This window comes from Triplophysa dalaica, chromosome 21, assembly GCF_015846415.1.
Source record: "Triplophysa dalaica isolate WHDGS20190420 chromosome 21, ASM1584641v1, whole genome shotgun sequence".
In the NCBI taxonomy this organism is placed as follows: domain Eukaryota; kingdom Metazoa; phylum Chordata; class Actinopteri; order Cypriniformes; family Nemacheilidae; genus Triplophysa; species Triplophysa dalaica.
This window is the reverse complement of record NC_079562.1, coordinates 3971317-3985528: the sequence shown is the minus strand read 5'-3', so window position 1 is coordinate 3985528 and position 14212 is coordinate 3971317. Positions and strand designations below refer to the sequence as shown.

At 37.6% G+C, this 14212-nt stretch overlaps 2 protein-coding genes across 5 annotated transcripts; one reads left to right on the top strand and one right to left on the bottom strand.

The window, feature by feature from the left end:
* Positions 1-1418: 1418 nt before the first annotated feature.
* On the bottom strand, positions 1419-6613 carry traip (TRAF-interacting protein). Its single transcript, XM_056734993.1, has 16 exons — positions 6494-6613; positions 6230-6334; positions 5983-6040; positions 5803-5889; positions 5664-5703; positions 4230-4357; positions 4017-4111; positions 3791-3904; positions 3408-3495; positions 3217-3306; positions 2898-2986; positions 2639-2794; positions 2517-2556; positions 2328-2435; positions 2186-2236; positions 1419-2068 (listed from the first exon to the last, which is right to left on the bottom strand). Exons 2-16 carry the CDS (start codon positions 6325-6327, stop codon positions 1952-1954), a joined length of 1359 nt encoding a protein of 452 aa, XP_056590971.1. The 5' UTR covers positions 6328-6334; positions 6494-6613; the 3' UTR covers positions 1419-1951.
* A 35-nt stretch (positions 6614-6648) lies between these two features.
* On the top strand, positions 6649-14034 carry mon1a (MON1 secretory trafficking family member A). 4 transcript variants are annotated; one of them, XM_056735430.1, is made up of 6 exons: positions 6649-6716; positions 7531-7750; positions 8623-9060; positions 9152-9917; positions 10706-10853; positions 11174-14034. In XM_056735430.1, the coding sequence occupies exons 2-6, from the start codon at positions 7621-7623 to the stop codon at positions 11312-11314; spliced, it is 1623 nt and encodes a 540-aa protein (XP_056591408.1). In that variant the 5' UTR covers positions 6649-6716; positions 7531-7620; the 3' UTR covers positions 11315-14034. The 4 variants fall into 4 exon arrangements, with proteins under 4 accessions (XP_056591408.1, XP_056591410.1, XP_056591407.1 ...); XM_056735432.1 differs by having other exon boundaries at positions 6668-6716; positions 7620-7750; XM_056735429.1 differs by lacking the exon at positions 6649-6716 and adding an exon at positions 6865-6937.
* Positions 14035-14212: the final 178 nt, after the last annotated feature.

Here is a 14212-nt window from a genome sequence, read left to right as displayed (position 1 = left end):
CGACCAAATCAGCTGCAGATGTTTATATTACTGCACCAGCTGCAGCCCTGGACAGGAAACTGTCATGGCCAGAGCAACTTAACTCATTAGCAAATATGACAGTAAATATTGGGAAAAGCCTCACAAATTTCGTCTGAATCCTTTATCTAAGTGTTGTTAGAAGGTCAAGGCATTAAGAAGAGACCAGTAGGTCAGGGGAGCTGATCAGTTTGAATAATTATGTACACATTTTTCTTGTAGGACTGGTTCACATGCATCGCTTCCTGCCAGATCTGCTTTCCCATGAGCCTTGTGGTCCATAAAAAGACCCCGTATCTTATCTCCCATAGCTTTATTAACCTAATGAAAACAATTACAGACCACGAGTCAACCCAGCTGGTTCTTATAAAGTGAGTTCACAGAGAACTTGTTCTAAGAGGGAACGTTGTGTGGGGAAGACAAAAGTTTAAAACGTTCACACATTTTCACTTCAAACTTACCACGATGAATGGAAAATGGATGGATGGAAAGAAACTATGTTATTAAACATGGCTACTGTTGGTCAAATTTTGAAGGAAAATGTATTTCATTAATTTAGCTCTTTATTGGAAATTTTAAGAGAGAGCAAGAGAGAAGGAGAGAGAGAGAGACTGAAACTCATGAGTTAAATTTGTGGTCAATGCTATCTGTTGTGTACCTCTAACAGAACGATGGGTCCTCAGCACCATGAGAGGCTTTGAGGAAAAATAACCTCTGTGACATAATTACGTCGGGAGGCTTTCAAGATCTGTAATTATGCCATCGAGAATAGATTCCCTTTGTATTCAGTGAATAAATCCCATGAGCTTCTGCATAATAAAATCCTTCCCGAGTATGAACATCATTCAGTTGGTAGTCCACCAACATACAAGCCTATTTCACCTCGAGGCTACACAAGAGGCTTACGGGCATGTAATGATGTTGGAGTGCCAGAACTACAGAGGAGCATTCAATTATTCTCCACAGGACATCACTGCATCATTACTGTGACCTTTAAGCTTTGGCTTTATATTAATAACGCAATGCTGAATAGAAGAAAAATCATTTTGTGAAAAATAGGAAATTTGGTTTGTCAGTGCTTTTAATTAATGGATTACATCAAAAAATACATTGTTACGCAATTATTATTTGTACGCTTATTGGTGTATTTTTATCATACATTTATTTAATCGATTTATCAATGTTTTTATATTTCTATTATTGATTTAATATGATTTAAATTGATTGGAGGAATCTTGGCTCCCCCTGCTGGCTGTAACAGTGAACAGCAATTAATTTAAAATAAGACCTCCTCAGTCAAAAAGCATGCGGTTAAAGTCCTTATAATCAAGTAAAGTTTTTCTTTGCTGTTATTTATCTTACCTTATCTATTAATAAAGAAATGACCAAAGACGAAGCTGTCAAAACCAGTGAAAACATGTTTATTGTTTAAATCAAATTATATACATCTGTACAGAGACAAAACACATTGAGAAACACACGCAAAAACACAAAAAAGTTCATACATTACGGGAAAATCACTCAAAGCAAGACCAAAACATATAGGAAATGGCTATGCTATGATAAAGTCGCTTTAAACTCCACAAACAGAAAAGCTAATTTTGCAGTGCCAGCGTCATTGGTGGTTAATAAATAAAACTGTATAATTGGTTTTCTAAGACAAACCTAAAGGCACTCACTACCTAGTGGCACCATTGAGCCCGTGTCTAACAAAGAAGAGCTTAAAAAAACAATGACACACAAATATACACAAAAGCACATGATATTTAAATCTAGCTACAGTTAAAAGCTTGTGGCTTCCCAAGAACAACAGCACCTTGTATTGGACATTTCTCAGAAATGATCAGTACAGCAATCTCGCACACAATAATCCATGAGGTCTCATGGGTCCTTGGAGTTTAACAAGCAAGGACACTGTCTAAAAGGAACTGTTTTACTCCAAGAAACTGTCCAGCGTGGTCAGGGTGGATGTGGGTTTGTTTGTAACAGGCCTGGTCACCTTCTTCCTCTTAGGCTTCATGGCAAGTGGACGAATTTCAGACAAAGGAGACTGGTATACTGCAGTTAAAGAAATATTACTACAGAGAAAGAGACGTACAAGATGTTGAATTCCTGAAACAACTTCAATAACCTCTGCAATATAATAATTCTCAGAGCATAAGGATACAGGCTGGATAAATTTAGCTCTCCCTCCAAGTCCGTCATATCCAGTCCTTACCTGACAAATAGAGGAACAATACATGGTTTCTGTGATGATGTGTTTTTCGCAAGGAGATTAAAACAGAAAAGGAAAATGTGAAAAATCTCACGGTGCCAAATTTGCTTGGGTCCAGCATGCTTCCAAATGCATTCTTTCTAAAGAGCAGAGAGTTCCTTATCATGGGCCCCATCACATCATCATCTTTGACTCGAGCATTCTGCGAGAAACATCCACAGACACATTACTCCTTCAACAAAATCCAATACAGTCCTCTCAAAGATCTGCATTTAGTACTTACGTTACGCCCGAGAGTATTTTCGGAGTTAGTTGATGAGGATCTGTATGTAAACAACAAGAAGTTAAAATTTATAAGAATCAAAAAATAATATAAAAAAATAACAGCACAGAGTAAAAACTCACGCTGATGGGTCGAGACGCATCTTTTTAGATGGGACCTGAATGAGTTTCTTCTCCACCTGTTCAGGCGTGTTGATGTCGAAGGTCAGGTTCAAGTCGATTTCCTGAGAGTCTGAAAGCTGACCGTGACCTGGACGCTTTAACTCTAAAGGGGCTGGGCTGAAATAAAAAATGAACAAAATATTGTTTCTCATCGCTCTAAGTATATAGTGTTTAGCCAAGGGTTAGATTTAAGAGTACAACCAGAGAAAACGATTCTTACCTTTCAAACACCAGTCTACTAATGGCCTCATTAGTGCGGGTGGGAGTGCTTAATGTCCGCTGAAGAATTTCTACTTTCTTCTTTAAGCTCTGTCAAAATATTAATAATCAGATCAGGAATTCAGAAAACAGTCAAGAGAAACATTGCGATAAGGGCAAATTACACCCCCTAGTGGCTGCTGATGAAAAGATATTGTGTTTTTTGTTGCCCTCCTGCCATTCAAGAACATCTTTTCATATCAGATATCGGATAACGAATTGTCACTTTTAACTAAAACAAATCAATATTAAAGAAAGTTTGTATATATTAAAATTCTAACAGTAATCTCTTTGTCTGCATTGGACAGATCTTTCTGAAGCGCCCTCATGTCATCATTTGCTCGGCTTGTTTCTGATGTGGCTTTCTGCAACTGCAATAAAAAAACAACAGAGATACAAATAAATAATCAGATGCTAATAAAGGTTCAATAAATATATTTTTAATTGACATTTTCAGAAACAGGAAGTAAACCTTGCTATTAGTGGAGATCAGTTCCCTTTTCAACTTTTCACACATCTCATTTGATGACTTCAGACTTCCCTTCAGGTTGTCATATTCCCTGTGGAAAAAGACAAGTGTGAATAAAGGTTCTGTCTGCTGTCTCGGAATATTACATTTACGTCAATCTATCAGCTGCTTTTATCCAACGTGACCGACAACAAACATATACAAACATTTCATCAATTGATGTTCCAAGGAACTTAACCAGGAAATAATAGTATTTGCATATATCTGTATTCAGATTCGAATAGGTTAGAGGAAGTGAATCATATGAGGTTGGAAATGGCATGACCATGCGAAATACCAAAACATTCAACAATGAGATGTGTGTTTTGGTTGACCGATGATCTTACTTTTTAAGTGAGATGCAGTATATAGACAGCTGCTCAACTGCCGACTGACCCACACCCATGTCAGTGATCATGGCCTCCACCTCTGACCTCTGACCCTGTAAGACCGCATCTAAACTACGGGACAGAATCGCACAAAACATGTGAACAAACTAAACACGGCATTTGTAACAACCAGTCACACACACATAAAAAGACAAAATCCTGTCGTAGGCACATGCTGATGTACCTCTCATAGGTTTTCATTTTGACTCGGAGGCGTTTGGCTTCTTCCTTGGCTGCCTGACCTTCATTCTTCTGACTGTCCAAGAAATTCATCTGTTTCTAAAGATTTCACACAATAGACAACATTTGCGATAAATATTGTGTGTATGAGTTTGTGTAGTGCATTCAAGAGCTTGGGCTAACAGATATAGAAGCAATAGAGCTGAAAGAGACATACCCGGAGAACAGAACACAACATCTCTTTGTCTCCAATGTCTTTCCTGAGTTTGTCCAGGTCTTTCTTCTGCCTCTCAATTGTCTCTTTTAGGGTGTCTACCGACTTCTGTTTATCCCTCCATTCTTTCTCTGAAATACAAAACACATGCAAACAGACAGAATGATTAGAAACTATTGAAGTGTGAATATAGGGATTCAATAATATACATTTAGATTAATGCATTTGGCATACGCTTTTATTAAGCAACTTACATTGCATTATACTACACATTGTTTCTGGCTATGTGCAATCCTATATAATGTCGAGTATAGAAGTGTCCCTTTTACAGTTTTTCTCAATTGCTTTGGCTCAATTCTCAAATGAAAATTGTATTTTCCGAAACAATAAGATCAGATCTCTGAACAATTAACATGAAAGGATAACAGTGGAGTTCCTTCCACCATACTCTCCATTCCTAAACCCAATAGAAGAGTTTTTTTCTGCTTGGAGGTTGAAAGTATATGATCATAGACCACAAGATCAGATGTGTCTGTTGGATGCCATGAATGCTGCATGTGAGGACATCACAGCTGATCATTGCAGGGGATGGGTGCGGCATTCAAGGAGATTTTTTCCCCGGTGCATGACAATGGAAAACATACCATGTGATGTTGATGAAAATCTTTGGCCTGACCAACAAGAGTGACAGGATGTCCGACAAGAATAATTAGTTTTTCATGGAGGTTATTTTGTAGTTATTTACTATTGTATTTTTGTTGTAACATACCGTAAGAAATATGAAATGTACATTAATTGGACAAGCAAGATTTCAGTTTACATGTAATTCACATACAAACATAAATGTACTGAATAAATCGAAATGTTCATTTACTTTTTTTTTCTATGTACTATTGACTCTTCTCAATTTTTTTTTATGAAACCTTTATTTCCATGGGTGACTGTCATGGTGAAAAAACAACTAAACATTTTGACCAGTGTGGCTCACACGATGACAAAAGTACTTTATATTTTGGTGGCCTTGGCCAAATTACTGACAAGATAACTAGGTTTTGAAGCATGAATTAAATGTTTTGGGTGAGTAACTTCATTTTGCAGAAATGCAATAAAGTTCTAAAGTTCCAGCAAGCAGTTGTGACATTTGCACTCACAGTTTAGAGAATGTTAAGACTGTTGCGAAAATTGTGCCAAAGCAATTGAGAAAAACTGTAATTAAAAAAGGCTTGTCTGTTTCTTTAAATACAATAACAATTTACTGTTAAACTCCTATGTACATGCTACAAGCAAAATCATGAATTAAAACATTGTATTTCATCAAAAGCCACAATATAATGGTAGATATTCCATTATTAGCCTCATTTAAAATGGCTGAGACTGATATAGTCAGTCTATATCAAGCATCACGAATACTTTTATGTTTTTATGTTTCTGTTTTACCTTTTTCACACAGCATTGCTTTCATTCTGGCCATGTCATTCTGAAATCAAAACAATAAAACACAGTCAACAGTGTCAATTTGACGCTAAAGGGGCAGTTTGAATAGAACAGAATAGAAGAAATGGGAGGGGTTTATCACCTGTAAACTTTCTGGGTCTACCGAAGTAGAATCATCTTCTGGTGCTATGTCAAAGAAGAGCTTGTTGATGATGTGTCTTGTGCTGACCTGAAAACAGAGAGAATCCAATGTAATTGAAGGCCTTCATTTAATCATTTTGAGGAACAAATCAATAAGATCACAAAAAAGAAGACGGTTAACCTGTTTTCTGCATTGCGGGCAGGTTTTGCTTGGAGCTGACTGGAACCACTGAAGAAGACTATTTTTTGTAGAAATGTATCATTAACAACCATGTCTTACAGATTCATAATTATGCAACCATTACCATAAGTTTATGTAATAGATTTTGTTTATGTTTAAAAACAATTGAAAAAGATGTAACATTATGATATGTTATCAATAAAGTACTCAAACAAAAAGTCCATCGGGTGGCAATGGCAATACTCACCAGGCATAATGAAAAGTGTGACCACAGTGAATTGCAGCCACATCTTTGGTGTTATCGAAGTAATCCGAACAGATGGTGCAGTAGGCTCGAATGGGCATCGTTGATCTAAAACGATGAACTATATTAGGTGTACACATTTATGTCAAATCATTTCGTTTTGTGTATTTTTGACGTGCATTGGTAGCAAAGATAATGGAGTTTAGTTTACCTCTGTAGCCTACTACCAGTTATTCGAGTTATATTTTAAACGATGTTTCTACTTACCCAGCTGATATGTAAACGATCGAGATGTTTTATGCACACACAAATGTTTAATAAAACTCCAAATTCATGTTTATACTTGATGCTCACGGGTCCGGCGAAGCGCCGCGCTTAGTTCAAACGTAATGACTCCGCCCCTGATGCTGCGTCATAAACATGCGACTTTGAGCGAGAAACTTACTAATACATCGGCTTCAAATAAACCTCTTATAAACTACAACAAAAGGTACGTCGACGGTGTTTCAAGGTTGTTCACAAATTTGATTAAAAAAATAGATGCATTTGACACTGAGATGGGTAACGTATTTACATTTCAAAGAACTTCATTTTAGGGGTTAGTGAAACTACATTTCCCAGTAATCATACGATGAACTGTTTGACAGTTTTGAGTTGATTTTTGACCTAGTAGAAGTCACCGTACGTTGATTTGGATGAGGACAGTTGGAGGTATGGCAAACGTGTAATTATTTTATTAGGAATTTAAACCTAAAGTATATCATATTTTGGAGGTGAAGTTAGCCGAAACAGATGTTCAAAAAGGAAATTTAACAGTTTGTCATTGACTAGCATTATGGCTATTGCGTTAGCAGGACCAGTTTGCACACTTATTATAAAATACACCAACATTAACGTTTTGAGTTGTATAAATGAAACGCGTCGTTAAATCGTAATGCGTTTTGTTCACAAAGTGAGAAGCTTTCAGATTTATAAGATGATGCAAATCAGGATCAGAAATTAACTAGGCTTGGGACCAAAAATATCCCAAATAATGTATTCTTATCCCTTGTCCTACCTTGGATGTATTTTAGTCAAGTTGATTCTATAGCTAGAATTATCATTGGCTTGAAGAGTTCGGCATTAACATATAGGACTCAATTTATATTATTGAAAACGGTTCTCTTAACTTTACTTTCATTTCCAACAGACGTTCACACCACAGGCTTTAATTTCAGTTCCTGGTTAAAACTTTATCAATTCTGCTGTGGGTTCTTCAGGACAGGCTTATAACATTTAGCCTCTTTACTGTTCTATTTCTGTAGGGCTCATGCAGTGATGCTCGTCCCTGGCACTGTCTGGTAACACTGTTTGCCCTTTCTTCTGCTGGGTTTGTCTTTGTCCAATGATTCAGAATGGCAGCAGATGTCCACAATAAGGGTGCATCCTGGGAAGTTAAAAATGGCAACCTTGCACCTGTAGATCGACTCCAAAAAGATCGGTCGGACAGTCCGACCCCTGGCCTGGTGGAGGGGACAGAGCCAGGTAAGTTTCACTCAATCATACAGCTGTCTGTGTGGTGCTTAAATACAAACTGTGGGTGGTTTGTCTAGAATTATATTATTTATTTACTTAAAATAATTAAGTGAGTCTGCTACAATTGTTATCATATTTTATAGGACATATATGGCTCATAATCTTGCCAACAGACCACACCTTGTTGCTTAGTCATGCACGGAGCCATACTTACATGTGTGCCATTTAATCATCTTAAATTAGTGTTAATCCATGTTAATTTCAGCATTGCATTATTAAAATCAAACGTTGTCACTGTTACATTAGTTAATGCACCATGAACTAACATGAATAACTGTATTGACATGAACTAACATTAACAAGGATTAATAAATGCCGAAAATTGTGTATTGTTGGCTAATGTTAGCTAATGAATTTACTAATGTGTGAACTAATAGCATCTTATTATAAGTGGTACCAAAAACACATTGACTCTACGTATGTACTCACCATATCGATACTTGACAGTGCATATGCACACTTGAAAAATAAAATCTATTAAAAGTTTTACACACGAGGCCCTGTTATTTGACTGCTAGTGTAGTGAAAGTAACTAGTGCAAATTGTGTTGTAAGTGGTTTTATACAGAAGTTGAGGTTTTGTCTCCGCACGGACAGGTTTCATAATGACAGTTAAAATGTAAAGTATTATCATATATATATCATATAGTATATCCATCAATCGTACATATTTGCAGTTATAATTGTGGAAGACCTACATTTGATAATGATTATATACTTTTATATGTTTATTCTGAAATAAACTGAATATTTAAAAGCACGGAATCTAATGCTCTGTCACTCTATCTCCCCATCGCTCATGTGTCTCGCCTGCCTTAACAGGGGCTGGTCAAGAGGGTGCCATGTTTGTTCATGCCCAGTCTTTTGAGGACCTAACAGCTGAAGGTGAACCCAACACTGATGAAGACCGTCAGCAGAGACGGGCGGCTCAGCCCCGGCGGTGTCTGATGAAGCTGGAGGCGAGGAATGCTCAGGAAGAGGTTCTCGAAGAAGGTGAGGAAGAGCGGGAAGGAAGCTCAGAGCCTGAACGGGAGGAGGAGACGAAGCAGGTGCGGCGCACCAACAAGGCGAAAGACGAGGACGTGACGAGCGAAACATGGCGGAGTCACAGGAAGCATTTGTTCGTGCTGAGCGAGGCGGGGAAACCCATCTACACTCGCTACGGCACAGAGGAGGCGCTCTCCAGCATCATGGGAGTCATGATGTTGCTCATGTCCTTCTTGGAAGATAAAAAGAACATCATTCGCTCCATTCATGCAGGTGAGATGCAGATGATGTATTTGTTATGTTTTTAGTCTGAATTAAAAGTTTCGAAAATGGAAATGTTGTATTATTTTAATGTACTTTTCAGATGGCTACAGGGTGGTGTTCTTGCGCAAGAGTCCCCTCATCCTGGTCGGAGTCTCCCGCACGAGCTGCTCCGACCGCGAGCTGACGCGAGAACTTCAGTATGTCTACTTCCAGATCGTGAGCCTGCTTACCATCACACAACTCAACCATGTCTTTCAGCACAGGCAAAGTTACGACCTTCGTCGCCTGCTGGCCGGGTCCGAGCACCTCACCGACAGCCTCTTGCAGCTCCTTGATCGAGATCCAGGCCTGCTGCTCAGCGCTGTGATGTGCCTTCCTCTGGCCGGCTCGGCCCGTGACGTGGTCTCCTCCAGCTTGCAGGCCGCTAAATCCAAGAACCTAGTGTTCTCCATCCTGCTAGCAGGAAACAGACTGGTTACGCTGGTGCGCAAAAAGGACCAATTTCTGCATCACATGGACTTGCACTTGCTCTTTAACCTGGTTGGATCCTCGTCGGCTTTTAGACAGGGTGAGGGATGGACGCCCATATGTCTGCCCAAGTTCAACCCAGCAGGGTTCTTTCATGCCCATATTTCCTATCTGGAGCCGGCCTCGGATCTCTGTCTGATCCTGGTGTCCACCGACCGTGAGGACTTCTTTAATCTTGCAGATTGCAAGACGAGGTTCCTTGAGCGGTTGCGCAAACGCAGTGCCTATCAAGCCCTGCAAGAGGCGCTGAACATGCCAAGTTATCCCGTCTCTCAAGTCGGCATCCCTGAGCTGCGGCATTTTGTGTACAAATCAAAAAGCTCTGGGCTCTACACAAGGTACAAGAGATGGTCTTTATCATAATTTTCTATACAACCCCTAAAATCAAGTATGAATCACTCACCTTTTTGTAATAAATTCAAAACGAATAAATGACAAAAACTTTGTTTTTGGGTGTGGATTTAAAAGAACCATAAAAGAAAACGCTTTTTGCTTTAATGCCTAGTCATGAAATCAGAATCTTCAAAAATCTATATGTATAAACTTCAAACAAAACAAGAAAAAATTATCATGTGTACATGGCAACTTAAAGGTGTAATATGTTTTTAAGCAAAAAAAGATTTTAAAGATATCATAAAAGTTACACAAATAATCAACTGAACAGCTTTGACACCAAAGAAATCACCTTTTCTGTTTTATTGTACAAAAATTTATAAGAAAATGAAATGTCACATTTAGAAAATTTGAATTCTTTCATCCTTTACTCATGGTCATGAGGTCATTCCAAACCTATATGACTTTCTTTCTTCTGCAGAGGGCAAAATTTATTCTGAAGAATATTGGATAACTATACAAAAGTAGACCCCATTGACTTCCATTGTATGGTCACAACAACTCTGAGACATTTCTCAAAATATCTTCTTTTAGAACAATGCTTTGGAACAATGCACATTGTGAAAAGCGCTATATAAATAAACTTAAATTGAATTCTTTTGAGTTTTACAGAAGAAAGAGTGATATATATATATATAAGTCTCTTTTTGTCTCAGCTTCGTCTCGGCAGCCTTGTAAACAGTCATTGCTTCATTCAACCTTTCAATATGATTTCTTCTGTTCTTTCCTGTAGCCCTGACCTTCCAGTGCCGTACCAGGCAGATGAGGAGCACGAGAGGCTTATAGGATTGTACCAGAACCTGCATAGCTGCCTGCATCACCCCACACGCCCCCTGCGCTACATGTACTGCTGCAGAGAAACTGAAAACCTTTATGCCTTGGTGAGCCTATTGTAAAGTGCAATGGACTTGGATTCATTGATAGGAGATTTTGTTTGTGTTTAAAGAAAAAAGAATTAAACAATTAAGTTGCCATTTACACACGATAATGATTTCTCGTTTTGTATGGAAATGTTTGATAAGATTCTGATTCCATGAATAGGCACTATAGCAAAAGCGTTTTCTATTATGGTACTTTTAAATCCATATAGTAATAGTTCACCAAAAAAACTAAGTTTTTGTAATTTATTCATTTTTGTAATAAGAACATAAAGGTGAGTGTTTCATACTTGATTGATTCATCAAACCCTTGTCTTCTGTAGGTAACAAGTGGCTTTGAGCTCTACCTCTGCTTCAGTCCTCTGGGAACAAAAGCACTGGCTGTATCTGCGGTCCCTAAACTGCTGAAGTGGATCAGAAAGGAGGAAGATCGTCTGTTCATACTCAGTCCCTTAACTTACTGATTCGGTTTGGGCCTTAAGTGGATCATCAGAAACACTAGTAAATCACTGAGCCCAGACGGTCTGAAGAGCAACTTGTGCTGTCATACTTGAACAAATGAATGAACAAATTGGTAAATTAATGAACTGATTAATGAGTGAATTAACAACTGGACAAAACAATGAATTAATCAAGTAGCTAAAGCATGCTGGGAGATATTAAGTAATTTCTTACGATTGATATCTGTTTTGAGGGCTACACGTGCTGGTTGCAGTATTGGTATAATCGAGACGGTTTGTCTTCCTTGTCCTACAGGCTGAAACTGTGTGAGGGATAGTTCAGCCAAAAATGAAGGTTCTGTCATTATTTACTCACCCACTTGTCTTTCAAACCTAAATGACATTTTTTCTTCTTCTGCAGAGTACAAGAGAAGATATACCCATTGTCTTGTATTTGTTTTGTCTGTGCTATAGAACTGAATGGGTACCACCGCTGTTTGGTAACGAACAGTCTTTGAAATATCTTCTTCTGCAGAAGAAAGTTAGTGATACAGGTTTGAAATGAAAAGAGGGTGAGTTACTATGACAGAATGTTAAACTATCCCTTTTAAAGCTGAGATTGTGTCGCATTATAAAATGTAGTATCTGCCGAGGGTTGCTTTTAAACTAGACAATAAAGACAGTAGAATTAGCACTAACAACCTGATGAATATACACAGAACGCTGCATAATCTGAACTGAATCTGCATAGCTTCTGCTTTTTTATTTATAAACTAGACCTGCCACTGTTTCAACTCTGGTATCTTCTCCAACTTAAAAGTATAGGAATAGTTCACTGAAAAATTGTCCGCATTTATTTGGCCTCATGTTGTGTCAAACCCTTGAAATATTGATGAATGTCGATGCTGCTTTTTCTCATACAAGTAATTGGTAACTGAGACATCTTTTGGGTTCCACAGAACAAATAAACTCATACGGGTTTGGAATAGCATGATGGTAGGTAATTGACAACCAAATTCTTATGTAGGGGTGAACTGTACCTTTACTGAAATATTGGAGTTGGCCTTAAAATTTCATCTTATGAGTAGAGGGTGAAGTTTCTCACAACATAGCTTAAAGGTGGTTTATTGTTTTATACAGGTGACATTCCAAGTGCAACACGTTTAGGGGACTAAAGTGTTTCTATGATAACCAAACTGACTTTATTTCTATAAGGATTAGATGTACAAGCACCTTACGAGACTCGACTGACAAATGTTGCAGACGCATGTGGCTCCATGTGAACCACAAATGCATGTATCTGAGATTTTAATGACTGACTGTGTTTTGCTATTGAGGACATTTTAAAAACCTGGTTCAGGTGGATCACTCAACTTAGAGATACCTTCAAAACAGTCTTACTATAGTTAATGCACATGATTTTTTACGAATGATTCAAGGGTGAAGTGTGTTATTTCTGTGACACCAATTAAAACTGCTAAAATAATGATTGCTCCCAAACGGTAAAAGAATAAGAGATTTGTGTGTTAGATGGACCTTTGACATACAGTTTATGTTCTCCATAGATGGAAATGAGATACGGAAATTTGTTCACACCAGGTTTTCCAACGTTTTTGCATGTTGACACTACTAATGTTTTTTTTTTCTGCTCCTAAATTCAGAACTAAGCTGAAAAATGTATTCATATGCCAAGTTAATTTAAAATGTTCTTTAAAATTGTGACTGCGCAAACAATTAAAGCAATTTTAGATGCATTTACAGGAGACCTGAGGGTCTATGGCCTTATGTGTTGTTATTTATTATGACTGTATTATCAATAAACTGGCACAAGACACTGATTTGGACTGGCAAACACAAAATGATAATTTTAACTCCTAAACAGTTGTTCCGGATATTTGTTCTTTTACTTATTATAAACAATTATACTGAACATAATTAACAAATAGTCTTTAGATTAAATTTAACACATCAACATGTCATTCATTATAAAAAGACGAAATAGTGTATCTAAAGCCATAGAAATAGAGAAATTCACATTAATCTGACATCATGGCTGTTTTAGTTCTTGTAATGAAAACCCTTGTCAAAATGTCTTAAATAAAAGCTGTTCTGTTTTTGGACCTCAAATCAAGATTAAGTTTGAAAAAAAATATGGTAAAAAAGGGCTCTTTATCGCTGCAGGCGCATCTTCCCCAGATGAGAGAAACCTGCAATGATACAGACTGCTCAGTTACTTTGGTTGTGTAGATGAAGAAATCCAGTCCATCAGCGTTACATGTTAGTTATTGTAATTTTGTTGATAACCTCTCATAGTATTGTTTTAAAGTCAACCAAATAGCTCGCCTTTCTCATTTAGATTTGCAAAACTAGACGCTAAACGGATGTGCTGGCAAAAACCTCTGTGGGAAGATTTACTGCAATCTTTTTACAGCAATTTTACAGATCCTAAATGTTGTTCAGGCAACCTGTGTAATGAAGGCCAGAGCATGACCCAGAGTTTGGTCCTTCTACTGGCACCACTTCTTTACATCATCATGATCTGAGATTCGATCTCTTGTAGGGGGTTTTGTGAGGGTAAATAAATGTGGATGCTCTTTTATTGTCAATGTAACGCAGTGTAATTAGATACTCTTTCAGGTTAACCGAGGGTAATTTTTCAAACATTGTTTCAATACCTTTCCAATATGAAATTTACTATTGTATTTCTGAAAAAGTAATGCAAAATAAACATAAGTTTAACTGTACTTATTGATGAATGTGTTTTTTTTGCAGGCTAGCATTATAGCTTAAAGTAACATGGGATTTTTTATGTTGTGTATTTTTAGGTGTTTATTGTAAAAACATAAAAGATTCACAGGAGAATATAATAGGTTAAAGTATAACACAATGCAAAAGCAAAGAACTGTACTTCCCAGGTGGTCA

What these genes read in the sequence shown, in the direction of transcription:
- traip (XM_056734993.1), bottom strand. Translation starts at nt 6,327, where the DNA reads ATGCCCATTCGAGCCTACTGCACCATCTGTTCGGATTACTTCGATAAC. An exon ending in AAAATGAAAACCTATGAGAG is followed by an intron (nt 3,905 to 4,016) that starts GTACATCAGCAT and finishes TCTGTCCCGTAG; the next exon opens with TTTAGATGCGGTCTTACAGG. An exon ending in AGTAGACTGGTGTTTGAAAG is followed by an intron (nt 2,795 to 2,897) that starts GTAAGAATCGTT and finishes TTTTTATTTCAG; the next exon opens with CCCAGCCCCTTTAGAGTTAA.
- mon1a (XM_056735430.1), top strand. Translation starts at nt 7,621, where the DNA reads ATGGCAGCAGATGTCCACAATAAGGGTGCATCCTGGGAAGTTAAAAAT. An exon ending in GGTGGAGGGGACAGAGCCAG is followed by an intron (nt 7,751 to 8,622) that starts GTAAGTTTCACT and finishes CTGCCTTAACAG; the next exon opens with GGGCTGGTCAAGAGGGTGCC. An exon ending in CTGAAAACCTTTATGCCTTG is followed by an intron (nt 10,854 to 11,173) that starts GTGAGCCTATTG and finishes TGTCTTCTGTAG; the next exon opens with GTAACAAGTGGCTTTGAGCT.